General features: G+C 42.4%; 1 protein-coding gene across 3 annotated transcripts in view; it reads left to right on the top strand.

Annotated features, from left to right (window-relative positions):
- Window positions 1–16,096, top strand: part of TMTC4 (transmembrane O-mannosyltransferase targeting cadherins 4) — a 66,080-nt gene that overhangs the window by 24,436 nt on the left and 25,548 nt on the right. For 2 of the 3 annotated variants that reach the window (XM_042929966.1, XM_042929957.1), the window contains exons 6-9: window positions 10,135–10,235; window positions 13,052–13,144; window positions 13,374–13,538; window positions 14,415–14,617. In XM_042929966.1, coding sequence (XP_042785900.1) covers window positions 10,135–10,235; window positions 13,052–13,144; window positions 13,374–13,538; window positions 14,415–14,617 — 562 coding nt within the window. The remainder of the gene's footprint in view (window positions 1–10,134; window positions 10,236–13,051; window positions 13,145–13,373; window positions 13,539–14,414; window positions 14,618–16,096) is intronic. The other variant, XM_042929977.1, reaches the window with a different exon arrangement.

Below are 16,096 nucleotides of genomic sequence, written 5' to 3'. Positions count from 1 at the left end.
AACCCCCTTCAGGAAAAGGCAAGGGTAAATGAAAATGAGGCCTGTGGCCCTGCTTCCAGACTGAAGTGAATGGCCTACAGTCTCTGTCAGCTTATTTAGTCATTGGAAAATATAAAGCTATGAGGTTGCCCCTCTCCACACATCCAGCCTCAGTGTCTTGACCCTGCCAGTTATTCTTGGCTGTGGTCTTTTGTGTCCTTTTTGTCCTCTGATTGTATCCACCTGCCCACATAGGCTTTGCGTTACAGATCATAATCATTTTTTTCCCCTTGGGAGTTTAAAGTAGGTGGTTGAAAACACCCATCTCTCAAGCTGCACTCTCCATCATTTTGAGTTGGTTTTCAGGTCCCACTCACTGTTTTCACTGCTATTTTCAGTCCCGCTCACTGTTTTCACATCACGGAGTATGGATGGTATGATTGAATTCTGCCTCCCAAGTTCCTTGCAGGTCCGGAGGCAGTGCAACCTGTATTCGAAAGAGAAGGACTTACACTCAGTTATTAGCTTCCCCGGGGAAAGTCCCATTTCCAAAACGTAAGGCAGTTCTCTGATTCCTCCCCTACAAGGCTCTGCGCCCTGAGCTCCACCTGCTGTAATCTCAGGAGCAAGCAGAGCAGGGCAGGACATGGTGAGCTGGTGAGCAGATGCCCAGCCCTGTCGCCCACTTGCTCCATTCACATCGGACAGCCCCCTCAGCTCTGCCAGCCACTCCTCCCCTCCACACTCCCAAATCCCCCTTTGTCTTATTATCCCCACCAAGTCTGGTAGAGCCTTTCCTAGTCTTTGCTGATAGAGACACTGTGTTTTCAGCCACTTTTCTATGTTTCAGATTTTTCATACTCCTTTTTAAACATACTAAGAATAGAATCTACGTTTATAGAGAACTCTCTGGAATAATCCTTACACAGCATGGTAATGTTCACCTTCATACCTATGGTGGATAAGAGTCTTTTTAAAGAAGAGCAAGACTTTCAGGGGTGCCCGGGTGGCTCGGTTGGGCGTCCGACTCTTGGTTTTGGCTCAGGTCATGATCCCGGGGTCATGGGATCAACCCTGAGTGTCAGGCTCTGCACTGAGCGTGGTGCCTGCTTAAGTCTGAATCTCTCTCTCTCTCTCTCTCTCTTTCTCTCTCCTTTTTTTTTTTTTTAATTTTTTTTTAATGTTTATTTTTGAGACAGAGAGAGACAGAGCATGAATGGGGGAGGGGCAGAGAGAGAGGGAGACACAGAATCGGAAGCAGGCTCCAGGCTCTGAGCCATCAGCCCAGAGCCTGACGCAGGGCTCGAACTCACGAACCGTGAGATCGTGACCTGAGCCGAAGTCGGACGCTCAACCGATTGAGCCACCCAGGCGCCCCTCTCTCTCCTTCTTAAAAATAAATAAAGAGGAGCAAGACTTTCATAAACTAATAATGCCATCATAGAGAAGAAGCAGTAAGAACCCTATATGCAAAAGTGATTCTGGTCAAGCATCCATGATAAGACTTTTCTGATTCTGTTCTAAAATAGTATACAGCCTTATCAATTTTTGTCATCCATTCCTTCACCAATAATTAACCAAACCTGAAGAGTGTCCTTTGTACCAGGCCCTGTGTCCTGTGTTGGGGATACAAAAACTAGAAAGTCCATGCCTTGAAGGGCTTATGGTCCAGTATATTTTGATTAAAATAAAGGTTTCGGCATTCAGAATACTCAAGGAGTGGAATGTTCTAGTTTTCCATACTTCCTTGTTAACTTTTTCCTTCCTGTGCACACCTCACAATGGGCTCTCAATAAGTATTCTCTTCTTATCATAGTGCATTTATACAGAATTGATGACTGTGGCCTTTGTACTGTTAATTTCTTTATTTTCCTTGAAATGTGCATCTTCTTTTTTTTTAAGTGAGATATAACTGACATATAACATTTTATTAGTTTTAGGTGTACAAAATAATGACTCAATATTTGTATATATTCTGAAATTATCACCACAGTAAGTGTAGTGAGCATCCATCACCATATTTTTTTAATGTTTATTTACTTTTGAGAGAGAGATTGAGAGCAGGGGAGAGGCAGAGAGAGAGGGGGGAGAGAGAATTCTAAGCAGGCTCTGCAATGTCAGCACAGAGCCTGATGTGGGGCTTGAACTCACAAACTGTGAGATCATGACCTGAGCCGAGATCAAGAGTTAGATGCTCAACCAATTGAGTCACTCAGGCTCCCCATTCGTCACCATATATAGTTACAATTTTTTTTTCTTATGATGAGAACTTTTAAGATCTACTCTCTCAGCAACTTTTAAATATGCATTACAGTATTGTTAACTATAGTCATCATGGTATACATTACATCCTCAGGATTTATACCTAGAAATTTTTACCTTTTGGCCACCTTTATCCACTTTGCCCACCTCCACTGTCCTCTGGCAACCACCAATCTGTTCTATTTTGGAGTTTGTTTGGTTTTTAATTCTACACATTAAGAGAGATCATGCTGTATTTGTTTTCTCTATCTGACTTATTTTCCTTAGCACAGTGCCCTCAAGGTCCAAACATGTTGCAAATGGAAGGAATTCCTTCTTTTTTACATCTGAGTAATATTCCATTTTGTTTATACTGTGTATATGTACATATATACACACACAGTATATGTTTTATATATATTATATATTTATAGTATTTTATATACTAGAGCGTAATATGCTATACTATATCATGGTATTACATAGTGTTTGTAATATACCATAGTATGTAATATACGGTGTGTATATAATATATATAGTATTACATAGTATTCTAGTATATGTATAATGTATATTTTATAGTATATATATAATACATATAGTATTTTATGTATATAGAACGTGTATGTGCATATGTGTGTGTGTGTGTGTGTGTGTGTGTGTGTGTGTAAAACGGTTTTTCTTTATTCATTCACCCATGAACTTAGATTGTTCCATTTCTTGGCTGTTATAAATAATGCAGTGAATGTGGGGTGCAATATCTTTTCAAGATAGTGAGTTCATTTCCATTGGATAAATACCAGAACTGGAATTTCTGGATCACATGGTAGTTTTATTTATGCTGCTAGTTTCTTTCATCTACTCTCTATTAAATTTCCTTCAGTCCAACAGAGCAGAGAGGTTGATACTAATGGACGTTCATATATCCAGGTGTATATTTTTTCATTTGGACTTTGAGCTACGTTAAGAAATAGTCACTCCTCTGTTTTCCCTGCCTCGTCAGTGTGCATTTTACATAAAGCCGACTAGTGAGCACACGTGGTAAACACACTATCATGACGGTGATGACAGTTGCTCGTGTTATGCCACATATTTTAAGTGTCCCACTGAGAATCAAAGCTCTTTTGTGGTAAAAGTTCAGTCCGGCATTTATTGGATACAAATAATGATGCTGTTTGTTGTTTATACTCAAGGCTTAACGTGACCTGGTCTTTGTTCTTTTTGGATCTGAACATAAATTCAAAGAAAGGTCTCGCAGCAGTTACACAGAAACTTGTAGTTCAAGAGAGGTTTTTAATATTTTTTATAAGGGAACAAAACATTGAGTACTCTGAAATTAGTGGTTTAACTAGTCAAAAAAAAATCTCTTTCAAAGGATGTATTTCTTTTTGATAACCTTATTAGCTTTCTTTATAGATGCAATGTATGTATTATAAAGCTCTAGGCAATTTTTAACTGCCTGAGTTTATTAACAAGCAATTTTGGGCTTACCTCTAGAATCCCCAGCATTTTCAGAAAATGGAAAAAAATCTACTCACATAACATTTCTGTCTGGATTTTTTTTTTTTTTTTTGTGGTGGCGGTGGTGTTGGGGTGCTTAAATAGAATATTTCCATGCAAGATCTTTTGTTACAGAATCCTTTTTTAAAAAGGAAATGTCCTGGGGCACCGGGGTGGCTCAGTCAGTTAAGCATCTGAGTCTTGATATCAGCTTAAGTCATGATCTCACAGTTGTGAGATTGAGCCTCGAGTCAGGCTCCACACTCAGTGTGGAGCCTGCTTGGGATTCTCTCTCTCCCTCTCTCTCTGCTCCTCCCCTGCTCACTCACATGCTGTCTCTCTCCAAATAAATAAACATTTTTAAAATAAATAAATAAAAATTAAAAAGGAAATGTCCTTATAAGGGAAACTATACTTTTTTTTAAATATTTATTTGAGCAGAGTGCAAGTGGGGGAGGGTCAGAGAGAAGGGGACAGAGCTGACAGGCTGACAGCAGCAAGCCGGATGTGGGGCTCAAACCCACGAACTGTGAGGTCATGACCTGAGCCGAAGTCGGAAGCTCAACTGACTGAGCTACCCAGGCACCCCAACCATTTTAAATTCTAAACTATTGCAAAAGACAATATCCCAAATATTAGTTGTTGTAAGTTCTTAAACGTTGTTTGCTGTATTGCTGTCCTTGCCACAGTTCGGGGAGCTAGAATAGGATAACTCTTCCTCTTGGGGTATCATTTCCTCATATTTTCATTCTGATTGAAGACATCTGTTTTCCTTTGACTTAGAATCATGCAGCTCTAAAAAACAATAGGGAGACTGTGTATCTCATGTACTATAGGACTCTTGTTTTTAGATTTGGGGTCATTGCCGACTGAATTCTGACTGTGGTACTCATGTGCATTTTCTTTTCTCTGCCTTTATGTTTCTTCGGTTCCTACACCACTTGATGTCCCCCAAACGGGCTGGTATTTTAGAATAGTAATGTCTGACTTCTTTCATTCTGCGGGTGGAAGCACTGCCTGGTTGGCTCCAACTTTTGGAATGGGAATCTGACGCTCATTGTGTCGCTCTGGCAGAGAGAGTGGGAGCCACCTGCCGGGGTGGCGTGGTTCCCACACACAACATGACGTGCCAGCTTCAAGGAAGCAAAGATGCCAGGCATCGAGTGCTGAAGAGGGGAGCTCATACAATGTGATGCTTTCACTGAAAGAAGATCTTCCCACCAGAAAGTAGTACCAGCTCCGAAGCACATGCTTCATTAAATTGATCACATCTGTTGGCACTTGTGGGTGTTAGCACTGACAAGTGTCTCTCTGTTAGTGCATTTTGGGTTTTTTTTTTCTTTTTTTCTTTTTTGGCCTGTGCTTCCTCCACTCTATTAGCCTTTGCCTCATTTATCTAAGTGATTGTATTATCTTAGATAATGCAGACATAGACTGAGACAAACATTTTCGAGGCCAGTTTATGAAGCTCTGGATCATAAACTGTTGATGTTTCCTAAAGCTGCATAATTATCCTAGAGCAAGGTGTCTTCCTACGTGAGGAGAGATGTCACATGGTATAAGAATGGTTCCTTTTCTCCTTCTCCTGGGTCATTGGTGGTTGCAATTTAGCAGACTGGCTGGAGATGAGACAGAGGACTCTGGGTAAACGCAACATCCTGAGATGCTCGCATGTAGCTACGTACCAGTTAGATTTCCCTATTTGGGGAGGATTGTTTTGAATACAAATATTCATAAATACAACCACACTGGAGGCGACATCTGGCTCTCAGAATTTATGGTCACTGTTTGTAACAGCTATGAATTTAAAATTAACACGGTCAACTTTTGCTGTGCCTTTTTAATATTCCTTGTGTAATTTTTTAAATGTTTAATTCCAGTATCGTTGACATACAGTGTTATATTAGGCTTATGTAATTTTTTTAACTTTTTTTTTTTAAAGAGTCTCTTACATGATGGGAATTTTTCCATTGTGAGGAAATTTCAAGACATTAATGTCAAAAGATGTGACTTCTGGCTGTATTTTTGTTCACATTGAAAGTGAATTGTTAACTTTTTTGTATTAAATTGCATATCATAATTGCATAACAAATGTGGTAATATAAGACTTCTGGTAGACATAGAAATAAATGAAATTATTGATTCCCCAAATACCTATTGAGCACCAGCTGTTGGAGGTAGCCTATCATTATCTGTTTCAGCTGTCCTATTAAAATGTTCAAACTTGGAAATAAAAAAATGGCTTTCATTAGTTAATAAGTTAATTTCATTAGTTAATAAGAGCATACCCAAAGAAATGCAAAGCCCAAACTCATCTAGAGATGCTATATCTTTGCAACTATTAGCATTGGTCACCTTGACAAATCAAGACTCAAAAAGGAGTCTTGGGTCTGAGGAATTACATGGGTAAAACTATGCTAGAGCAGGCCATATTACTAGAAGTGCACTAGGCTGGGCTGTCCCCAGACTCAGAACCAGTTTCCCAGTTGAGTATTTACTTTTTATAAGGCCCTCCTTGACCACTCCCATACTGGAAATAGTGCCAATGGTATGTACATTGGCGTTTTAAGACATCAGTTAAATTAAGCTTTCCAGTTTGAATGCTGGAAAAAGTGAAATGTGTGTGCATGAATAGTCCTATAACTCCTGATAACATGTCAAGTGGCCAGTCTGGGAGGGGGTTGCAAGAGAAAGATTTAAATAGACAAGCTCGCTTCATACTTTCTGAGTTTTCGAAGGCAGACTTGGAATACAATTAAAGCCATGAGCAGATCATTTCATCTGTGAGCTGGGTCTCTGAGCACATGATATAGACAGGGCTGTGCAGTAGGAACACAGGATGAGCCATGCACGTAATTTTTAAATGTCTAGTAGCCACATTATAAAAAGATGCAGTTGGATGAATTTTAACTGCAGTTTTTAGCCAGATGTATAAAAAATACTATAATTTCAACATGTAAAAGTCAGTATAAAAATTATGAAATATTTTACATTTTCTTTTTTCATTCTGAGTCTTCAAAATCGGGTGTGTATTTTATACTTAACAACGCATCTCACTAGGGACCAGACACATTTCAGGTGCTCATTAGCTATAATGCCTACTCTTCTGAACAGTGTAGTCTAAGATTTGATTTTCTGAATATAAAGCCATCCCTAGGTTTGTAACTGACAACTGAAATTTTGCTTTTGACCAGAAATTGCCACTGTTGAGAAGTGGCATAATATTTAAAAATCACTGTAACTTAAGAAATTTCTTCAGCAAAGAAACGTTGTCTTTCGCATGCTTTTTACCAGACATGTCTGCACAAAATCATAAGAGGTAAGTAGAGAGTGGAAATCTTCCAAAAGAATCGTGATAGAGGATTTGAGAGGTGTGAGGTGTCCAGGTCCCTTGCAGAAATTTGGGGTTTGAGAAATGTGGTGAAAGTATGGAGTGAGATTAGGAAGAAGGTTATCAGTAAATGTGAAAGCTGTGTTTCCTATGCAAGTTATTTTTCTGTATTCAGTGAAATCTCTGATTTTGCCATCTAAGGAGAAAACCATTTTAAATTCCAGACAAGTGGAACCTGAGCCCATTACTTTCACATCTCCATACTCATTTAACTTTGTGTTAATGGAGTGCTTCAGAAGCTGTCCTTTGGGTGTTTTAATGGAGGAACTGGGAATTTTTTTCCTATCCAAGCCACTGGTCCATGATAGGGGGAAATTCATCTAGGTTACACAGTCAAGTAAAATACAAGCTAGTTCAGTTTTTTAGGAAGGAATGTAAAATGGTCAAGGAACCTTCTTTAAATGTTAAGAACAGGGAGCATCACATTGGGAAGTCATTATGTTTTATTAAGAGTTAGAAACAGACACACACACACACACACACACACACACACACACACACACACACACTCACAAGCATAGGGGCACCTGGGTGGCTCAGTCGTTAACCATCAGACTCTTGATTTCGGCTCAGGTCATGATCTCATAGCTCGGGAGATCAAGCCCCACGTTGGGCTCTGTGCTGACAGCATGGAGCCTGCTTGGGATTCTCTCTCTCCCTTTCTCTCTCTCTCTGGTCCCCTGCTCCCACACACTCTCTCTCTCTCTCAAAATAAATGAACTTAAAAAGAAAAGTTACAAATACAGATTGTGGGAATGAGGAAGCTTAGAAAAAGCCAGTCCAGGCGGTGGGGGAGAGGTCCATTTGGTTTCTAGTGAACCATCAAATCTAATGCTTAGTGGACGTGGAAGCAGCATGCTGAGACCAGGGACCCCAGCACATCTCCCGAGCTGCCGTAGTGCCCGTCCCATTGTGAGCCCTGAGGGGCACAGGAGCCTGGCTGGGGGTCATTTACCCTTTTATCTGTGGAGAAGACCCCATGGTAATACATGAGTTCTTATAATTAAAGACATCTAATTACCTACCAACTGCTAATATGAGAAAATCCTGAGAGTGGTTTGACGCAGACTCAGGAGGATGTGTTATGGGAGAAAAGCTCAGTGGACCATATGTCCACAGCATGGAGAGGACAAGCCTTAAGGGTGTTATCTGCCATCCATCTCCATCATATGGCAGAAGGTTACAGTGCCTTGTGAGCTGTGACCACCTCCATTCTGCCCGCTGAACCCCTGGGCTGAGCTGCTGATACTTGTGAGGCCTTTCCTAAAATCATAATTTAAAAGGAATTGACCAAGGGACACCTGGGTGGCTCAGTCGGTTAAGCATCCAGCTTCAGCTCAGATCATGATCTCACAGTTCATAGGTTCCAGCCACATGTCGGGCTCTGTGCTGACAGCTCAGACCCTGGAGCCCGCTTCGGATTCTGTGGCTCCCTCTCTCTGCCCTTCCCCGCTGGTGCTCTCCCTCCCTATCAAAAATAAACAAACATTAAAAAAATATTAGAATCACCTGGAAGGCTGGTTAAAAGGCCAGTTGCTGGGCTCCACCATCAGGTTTCTGATTGCACAGCTCTGGGTGGGGCCTGAGACTCTGAATTTCTAACAGGATCCAAGGGCAGGTGCATGGACCACACACTGTCATTACCCTGGTTCAGGGCACTGGTCCCAAGTGTGGGTGATTTCTGCCCCACTGTTCTCAGGGGTGTTTGACAAAGCCTGTGGCATTCTTGGTTGTCACATCTGAGGGCTGGGAGGGCTGCTGGCATCTAATGGGTGGAAGCTAACGAGGCTGTCAAACATGCACATAGTTAAAAAAAAAATTAAGGATATGTGAAGGGCTGTACAGTGGGAAAGCATAGACTTTATCCCTCTGCTGCCCAAATTTTCTTCTTAGAACTGTTCAGAGACAACTGTGGTTGGTTTCTTGTGTGTTTTACAGATATGTTTTGCATTTACAACCATGTTTCTATAATTTTTAACACAAATGGCCAGGCATTTCTGTATAGTTTTTCTCCTCTCAAATATATCAGTAGGTAGGTAATGTTGCTCCCAATTTATAGATGAAGTCGTTGAGACTGTGAGTGGAAGTAATTTGCTCAAGGTCACATAGTAAATGGCAGAGCCGGATTTTGGACCAAGAGTTCTGGTTTTGATCAGAACTGAACCAAGATTCGTAGGAACTCCAGGCAAGCTAATGGTTTGGCCCTCCAAGCAGGTTTGCTTTGCCCTACTTCAAACCTATGTCTTTTTTAAATGTGTACCATCTATGTAGATGAGGGGGTGAGGGCCTTACAAAGGACATGTGGCCTCTCTCCAGCAGTTCAGCCCTGGCCCCAAATTGCAGATATCACCCACCAAACAGAATAAAGCCAGACCCTCCCTTGGCTGGAGGCAGTTCAGGGACCATCAGTTTTAACTCAAGGTCAGTCCCACCCCAGGCTTCTTACTACAGAGTTCCCATTTCTAAGGATGTTCTGGCTTGAAGCCCCATGCAGGTTGGCAGCCCAGCCCAGCCTGGCCTGGGCCTTTACCTGGACTTCTGTGCCTACAGTTGTAGGCTTTCTCAGGGCAGCTCAGGCATTGCCATCACTGCTGTGGTGATAGCAGCAGTCACTGCTGGGGCCATCCTATAATCAGATACAGTGCTCACACTCTCAGTGGGACTTCTCAACACAGCCTGTCAGAGTGGCCTGTTAGGTGGCTGGCAGGTCAGGAAGTAGGAACTTGCCCCATAGGGAGTCTGCAATGAGATATCTTGGTGGCCAGGCCTTCATTGCGGTGCCTCCAACAGGCTGTGGGTACCTGCTAGGATGTGCCTTGAGAGTGGGTATGTATATCATCTAGACGGTGCTGTTTAACTAGAAATGCAGAGTGTAATACACTTGCCCACAGAGAAATGCTATCAGAAGACCAACCTCTTTTTAAATCGTGGCTATTTAGAGCACATGCTTAGGATTTTAGTCCCTGGTGCTACCAGGGCTAAGCTGTGTTGCATGATGTTTATGTCTGTCATTTCTCTATCAGCAGGTAACAAGGAGGGAACACATTCTACGTTCTGGGTGTTGCTGAGTATCCTCCTGGGAGCGGTGGCCATGCTGTGTAAAGAGCAAGGGATCACTGTGCTGGTAAGACCTGAGATGCAGTCAGGGCCTGCCCCTCCCTCTGCCACAGTAGAGACGTCTCGGGCTAGCCCTGCCTCTGTGACTTCCTCCACTTCTCAACCCCATTACCAGCCAGTCAGGGACCCTTCTATCAGTTACTTGTGCTTTTAGTACATGTAGTGTTTCATGGAAATGGACTGTCTCAGTTGACTATCATTAGCAACCGGTGGGAAACGGAAAGTGGGAAGTTCTTACAGACAGTGATTAGCTCTCTCATGGAGGGGTGCCGTAGAAAAAGAGAAAAGAACAGTTTCAGTTTTCCGGGGTGCTGTCCTATTGCCGCACTTCGAGATACAGCAGTGGGCTGACGCCATCAATGCTTCTGGTCCTGATTAAAGAAGTATTGAGTGTATGTTGTGCTTGGCCTTGACTGGAAATATCAAAGAGGAAAGGAGGGGTCCTGAAGAGCAGAGGCCTCCACCTCCTATGTCTGATCAGAATCGAAGCCCCAGGAAGGGAGAGGCATTGAAATTCACTTTCCTTTTCTTCCATCGTAGCCAATTTTATGCTTGATGTTATTAGAGGAAAACTTAGAAATTAGGGCTATGATCAGGGGTAGAGAAACGGAAACAAAGTTATGGGATTTGCATGGCCCAGATAGGAATAACCTGGGAAGGAAAGAGCAGATAAATCTATATGGGGTTTGATGTAAGTCAAAGCAAAGATGAAAGAGTTTATGAGGCTTAGTCTAGAAGATGAAGGTTAGCTAGCTAAGAAATGGCGCAGAAAGAATTACTGCGCAAAGATACTTGAACTTCACGGGTTATTATTTTTTTTTAAGTTTGTTCCAAGCTGATGTTTTTCAATCTCAGCATTATTGATGTTTTGGGCTAGATCATTCTTTTTTATGGGAGGGTTGTCTTGTGCACCGTGGCAGGTGTAGCAACATCCCTGGCCTCTACCCCTAAATTCCAGTAGGACTGTCTTGACTGTGACAACTTAAAATGTCTCTAGACATTGTCAAGCATCCCCCGGGTGGCAGAATCATCCACTGCTCTAAACCTTTGCTTCGCAAAGACCAGTAGTATCAATACCATCTGGGAGCTTATTAGAAATTTAGGATCTCTGACCCCACCCCAGGCCTGCTGAACCAGAATCTCCATGTAACAAGGTCCAAGGTGGCTCCTGTTAATGTTTGAAAAGCACTAAAGGTTGAATTTATGTGACTAAAGATACTAAAGATGTGGTAAAATTTAGTTGTTTTCAAACATTTGATTAGAATGTGGACATTTTGATGATGTATTTAAATGGGCAGTTGGAGAGTGCCAAAATTCTATTTGGCTCAGTCCTTGTATTGATGTGATCCCCTCACCCCTTGGTGACTCATAGGGAGAAAAACAAATGGTATAAGACAGTGGCAGCTCAACAGGAAGCTTCTGCCTTCTAGAAGATGGTTTACACCAGGGGAGAAATGGTCTTCTGTGACTCACTAAAATCCTGTATCTCATGAGTGAATAAAATCAGAATTCTTTGAAATGATTAACCCAGTGCTGGCCTGTGTATTAGATAATTAATGGCTTCCAGCATTTATGGGAGAGGGTTAAGTAGGGATCCTTGCTCTAAAAGCCACAAATTACCACTGGCTTCTGATGATTTATGATTTTCTTCACCGCAAAGCCCCACATCAAAAAGACCAAAGTCATTTAGGGGGAGCTTTAACCACAGATGCCATATGCACTGTGACCACTTTAGATTGGTCAGGGAGTTCCACAAGTTGACCTTGCCTACAGCGGTGACGTCTACAGAAAGTCCATTGCAGGGCAGAGAAGGGAATCCAAGGCCCATCTAGCCTGGCAAAAGCAGCCCTCGCCTTCTGGAAAGAAACTATTTTGGGTCTACTGGAAGCTACCAGCGGAAGTGGAGCTGCATCACATCCCAGACACTGGCTTCACGTAATGAAAGTTATTTGTCGTTCACCTCGCAGCCGTGGGTGGAGGTGGCTGTTGTCCACACAGTGGACGCTAGCTGGTGCAGGTTCTGCCCTCTGGAGTATGTAGTTTCCACCATTGCCCTGATGGTGTCCATCACAGCCAGCCAGAAGGGGAAACCAAGTGACGGAGTGTGCCCAGGTTATAAGCAAACCTCCAAAATAATGCATAAGCGCTTTGAGCCACGTTCTGGAGGCTGAAACTCAAGTCACATGACCACACGTAGCTGCAGGGCTGGCTGGGAAGTGCTGCTGGGCTGTGTGCCCAGCAAGACCTGAAAACCAGCGGACAGCCAGGAGTCTGCACCTGAGAGATCCAGAGCCCCATCAGAGATGATTTCTTATGTTGTGCCCCTGCTACTACTACACGTGCTGAAATCAGTCAGCGCTTGGCGTTCTTGAGGTGTGACTAATTACTTACATGGATCGGTTTTCGAGGTTGACGGCTGCCTTTATCTTCTGAGGCATAATTACTGTGCAGGTAACCCCTCTGTTAAGCCACTAAGAGACTATTTTATAGTAAAAGAAAAAAAAATAGGCAAGAGGGACCTCTGGAGAACTTCTCCTGGGAACCCCAAATTTCCAGCTATCCTGAATCCTTAGACTATTCTTCTGTGCAGACTATGAAATTATGACCAACAGGGATCTACTAGGCAGGAAATCTGATACATCACCATGAGCCGATTTCATAAGAACAATAGTGGGGTGTCTGTTTTACAGCTGGAGACGTCTCCCGTGATTATCTTAGCCACTGCAATTCTTGTCGAGATTCAGTAATAAAATTGTGAAGTGTAATTGCCACCTAATCAGAGCCAGGCTCTCCCTCACTGATTGCCTTGCTTTGCTTCCTCAGGGTTTGAATGCAGTCTTTGACATCTTGGTGATAGGCAAATTAAATGTTCTGGAAATGGTCCAGAAGGTACTACATAAAGACAAATCATTAGAGGTGAGTATATACTTTTTGTCTCCAGCCCAGACATGGAAAATGTCAAGTACCAGCTGATTTAAAACGCCATTTTCAAAATATTTCTCGCCGTTTTGAATTTGAAAATAGCTAGCCCTTTTCAGCACGGCAGCAGAGCAGTTCGGGCAGAAGTGCTGCACACGTGCACTGAGCTCGGCTGCGCTTTTATTTGAAAACGCACGACATCAGGAGCTTTGCGTTGACCTTTCAGAACCTTGGCGTGCTCAGGAATGGGGGCCTCCTCTTCAGGATGACCCTTCTGGCCTCAGGGGGAGCAGGGGTGCTCTACATGCGCTGGAAAATCATGGGCACCGGCCCCCCGGCATTCACCGAGGTGGACAATCCCGCCTCCTTCGCCGACAGCATGCTGGTCAGGGTGAGTGCTGAGCCTGTCCTCCACTTCTGTCTTCTCTGCCCACTAGCTTTCAGAACCTTTGTCCCCCTCTTCTGACTTCCCAACACGCCCACAAAATCCCTAATCAGTGGAACACCTCCACATTTGTTTGCTCTCACTAAGGATATTCTCGGATGAAACCAGATTTTAAGGGATCGATCGAGAGAGCGTGAGTCCCTTGTATTTCCATTCTAATCAAAATTAAGAGAAATGGTTCTTTCAAATATCAGCTTTCCTGCCAGCCTCACTAAAGTGTCCCCTGACCCATTACTGTTGTGGTAAAGGAAATTGATGTAGTGGGATTAACACAAAATCTAACCGCATCGGTAATATATCTTTAAACGTCTGGCAGTATCCAGACACTATTTCTTGTAAAGGTTTGCTTTTTCTGAAGGCAAGGTGTCAAGCCACAAATTCTTAGTGGTGCATTTCATAGAGGTAGAAATCAAAAGGAGGAAAAACGCTCTTCTTAAATTGTCAGACACATAGGTGAACCCTGGGCCTCAGATTTCCTGGGTCACAGACTTTGGGCATCACTAAGTAAATGGGACACATTTTGACCAGAAATATAACAGATGTATAGCAGAGTCTGGTGGCTTTGCTGTATTTTTCTCTATTACAGTCTGAACACATTTAATAGATTGCAAAGTATAGTCCCACGTCCAATGTAGAAATTGACATTTTATTTTATACAACTGCTCTCCTTGAACAGAAGCCTATGGATGCCTCAAAAGTGAAGTTACAAGGTATGTGTATATATACACACCATATACATATATATGGGTGTTATATATGCATATATGTATATATGTAGAAGTTCTGTATCAAATGAGTGTTTGTTTTCCTTTTGACTGACAGGCCATAAACTATAATTACTACTATTCATTGAATGCCTGGCTGCTGCTGTGCCCCTGGTGGCTGTGTTTTGATTGGTCAATGGGCTGCATCCCCCTCATTAAGTCAGCCGGTGACTGGAGAGTAATTGCACTGGCAGCACTGTGGTTCTGTCTAATTGGCCTAATATGCCAAGCCCTGTGCTCTGAAGACAGCCACAAAAGAAGGTAAGAGGCAGCACTGAATTTTAACTTCCACACTGGGCTGGATCAGAGCATTTTGCTAAATCCATTTTGCACTGATCATTTTAACAATTTAGTGGAAGTAACATCTAAGGACATTTATTTCCAAAACATATTTATGCCTAGGATGAGTTCCACCCATTTGGAATCCATTGCTGGCTTCAACTAGTGGGGAGTGAACTTGGAGGAGGGGAACGGATGACTGCTCTGTCTCCCCCTCCCACCTTTCCCTTGAAGTAGCATCTTGAGATCCTTTTCTCTGTAGGTGGTAAAGAGTAATTTATGGTCAGAACAGAGAGTGTAATTGATGTGTGCTGTGCCCATCATTTCACAATTCTCCTTCAAAAAACTCTGGTGGATGTTCTAGTGATTCCTTCTGTTGTTGTTTAGTAGAAAATAAACCGCTGCTCCAAAGAGACTATTCTTTCTCACAAAGAGAGAGAGAGAGAGAGAGAGAGAGAGAGAGAGAGAGAGAGAGAGAGAGAGAAAATAAAAGGTTATTGAGAAAATAATGGAGGTGGGGGGAACAAATGTGTTTCCTGAGAAAGAAGACTATTTAAGGTAGTTGATTCCCTTTAAGCATATGTGTTTAGGGAATTAGTAATTTCTCAGAATAAGTTTTGTTTTTAAAGCTTATTTATTTTGAGAGAGAGAGAGCACGAGCACGGGAGAGGGAGAGAGAGAGAGAGAGAGAGAGAGAGAGAGAGAGAATGAGAATTCCAAGCAGGCTCTGCACTGTCAGTGCAGAGCCTGATACGAGGCTCAATCTCACAAACCATGAGATCATGCGTGACCTAAGCCAAAATCAGGAGTTGGTCGCTCAACCTCCCGAGCCACCCAGGCACCCCCAAAATAAGTTTTAAGTTTACCTGTTAAATTGGTTCATAATTCTACTAACTTTAGCCCCAGTTCACCTATACACATGCAATAATGATTTTGCCTTGTTTTGTTTTGTTTTGTTTTTTTAAGTACTGAAGGCACAGGGTCCAGGAAGGAGCCACCAAATTTGACCTAGCTTCTTAATTTATGCTCTTGCATCATATGGGACATCGGAAATGTTGCCTAGTTCCGGAAGCTCTTTGTTGCTCAGCTTTCTTTTTGCTTGAGTGAAATATGTGGTGACATAGCACCCAAAAATGATTGCAATTTTGTTTATTTCAGATTTTATAAAGCTTAAACTAGTAAAGTATTATTATTCCTGTTAAGGTTGGAGAGGGGATTTTTTTTTCCCATGAAAACTATAGTGGACTAATTGGGACCAAAATACCCACTGATCTATTCAATGCCTACATGGTTTGAGGGGTGTTAGGAGTAAGTGAATTAATAAGGGCTCACAAAGTGTGATCATTCTAACCTTACTTGTATGGATTGAGCACCTTACAAGTCTTGTCCATATGCTTGATGCTAAACTAAGTGCATTAGTGAGATTTTATGACTTATCCTAATACTGCCAGGCTAAATCCT

Source organism: Panthera leo, chromosome A1 (genome assembly GCF_018350215.1).
Source record: "Panthera leo isolate Ple1 chromosome A1, P.leo_Ple1_pat1.1, whole genome shotgun sequence".
In the NCBI taxonomy this organism is placed as follows: domain Eukaryota; kingdom Metazoa; phylum Chordata; class Mammalia; order Carnivora; family Felidae; genus Panthera; species Panthera leo.
Note: the sequence above shows the minus strand (reverse complement) of the source record. Positions and strands in the feature narration are given on the sequence as shown.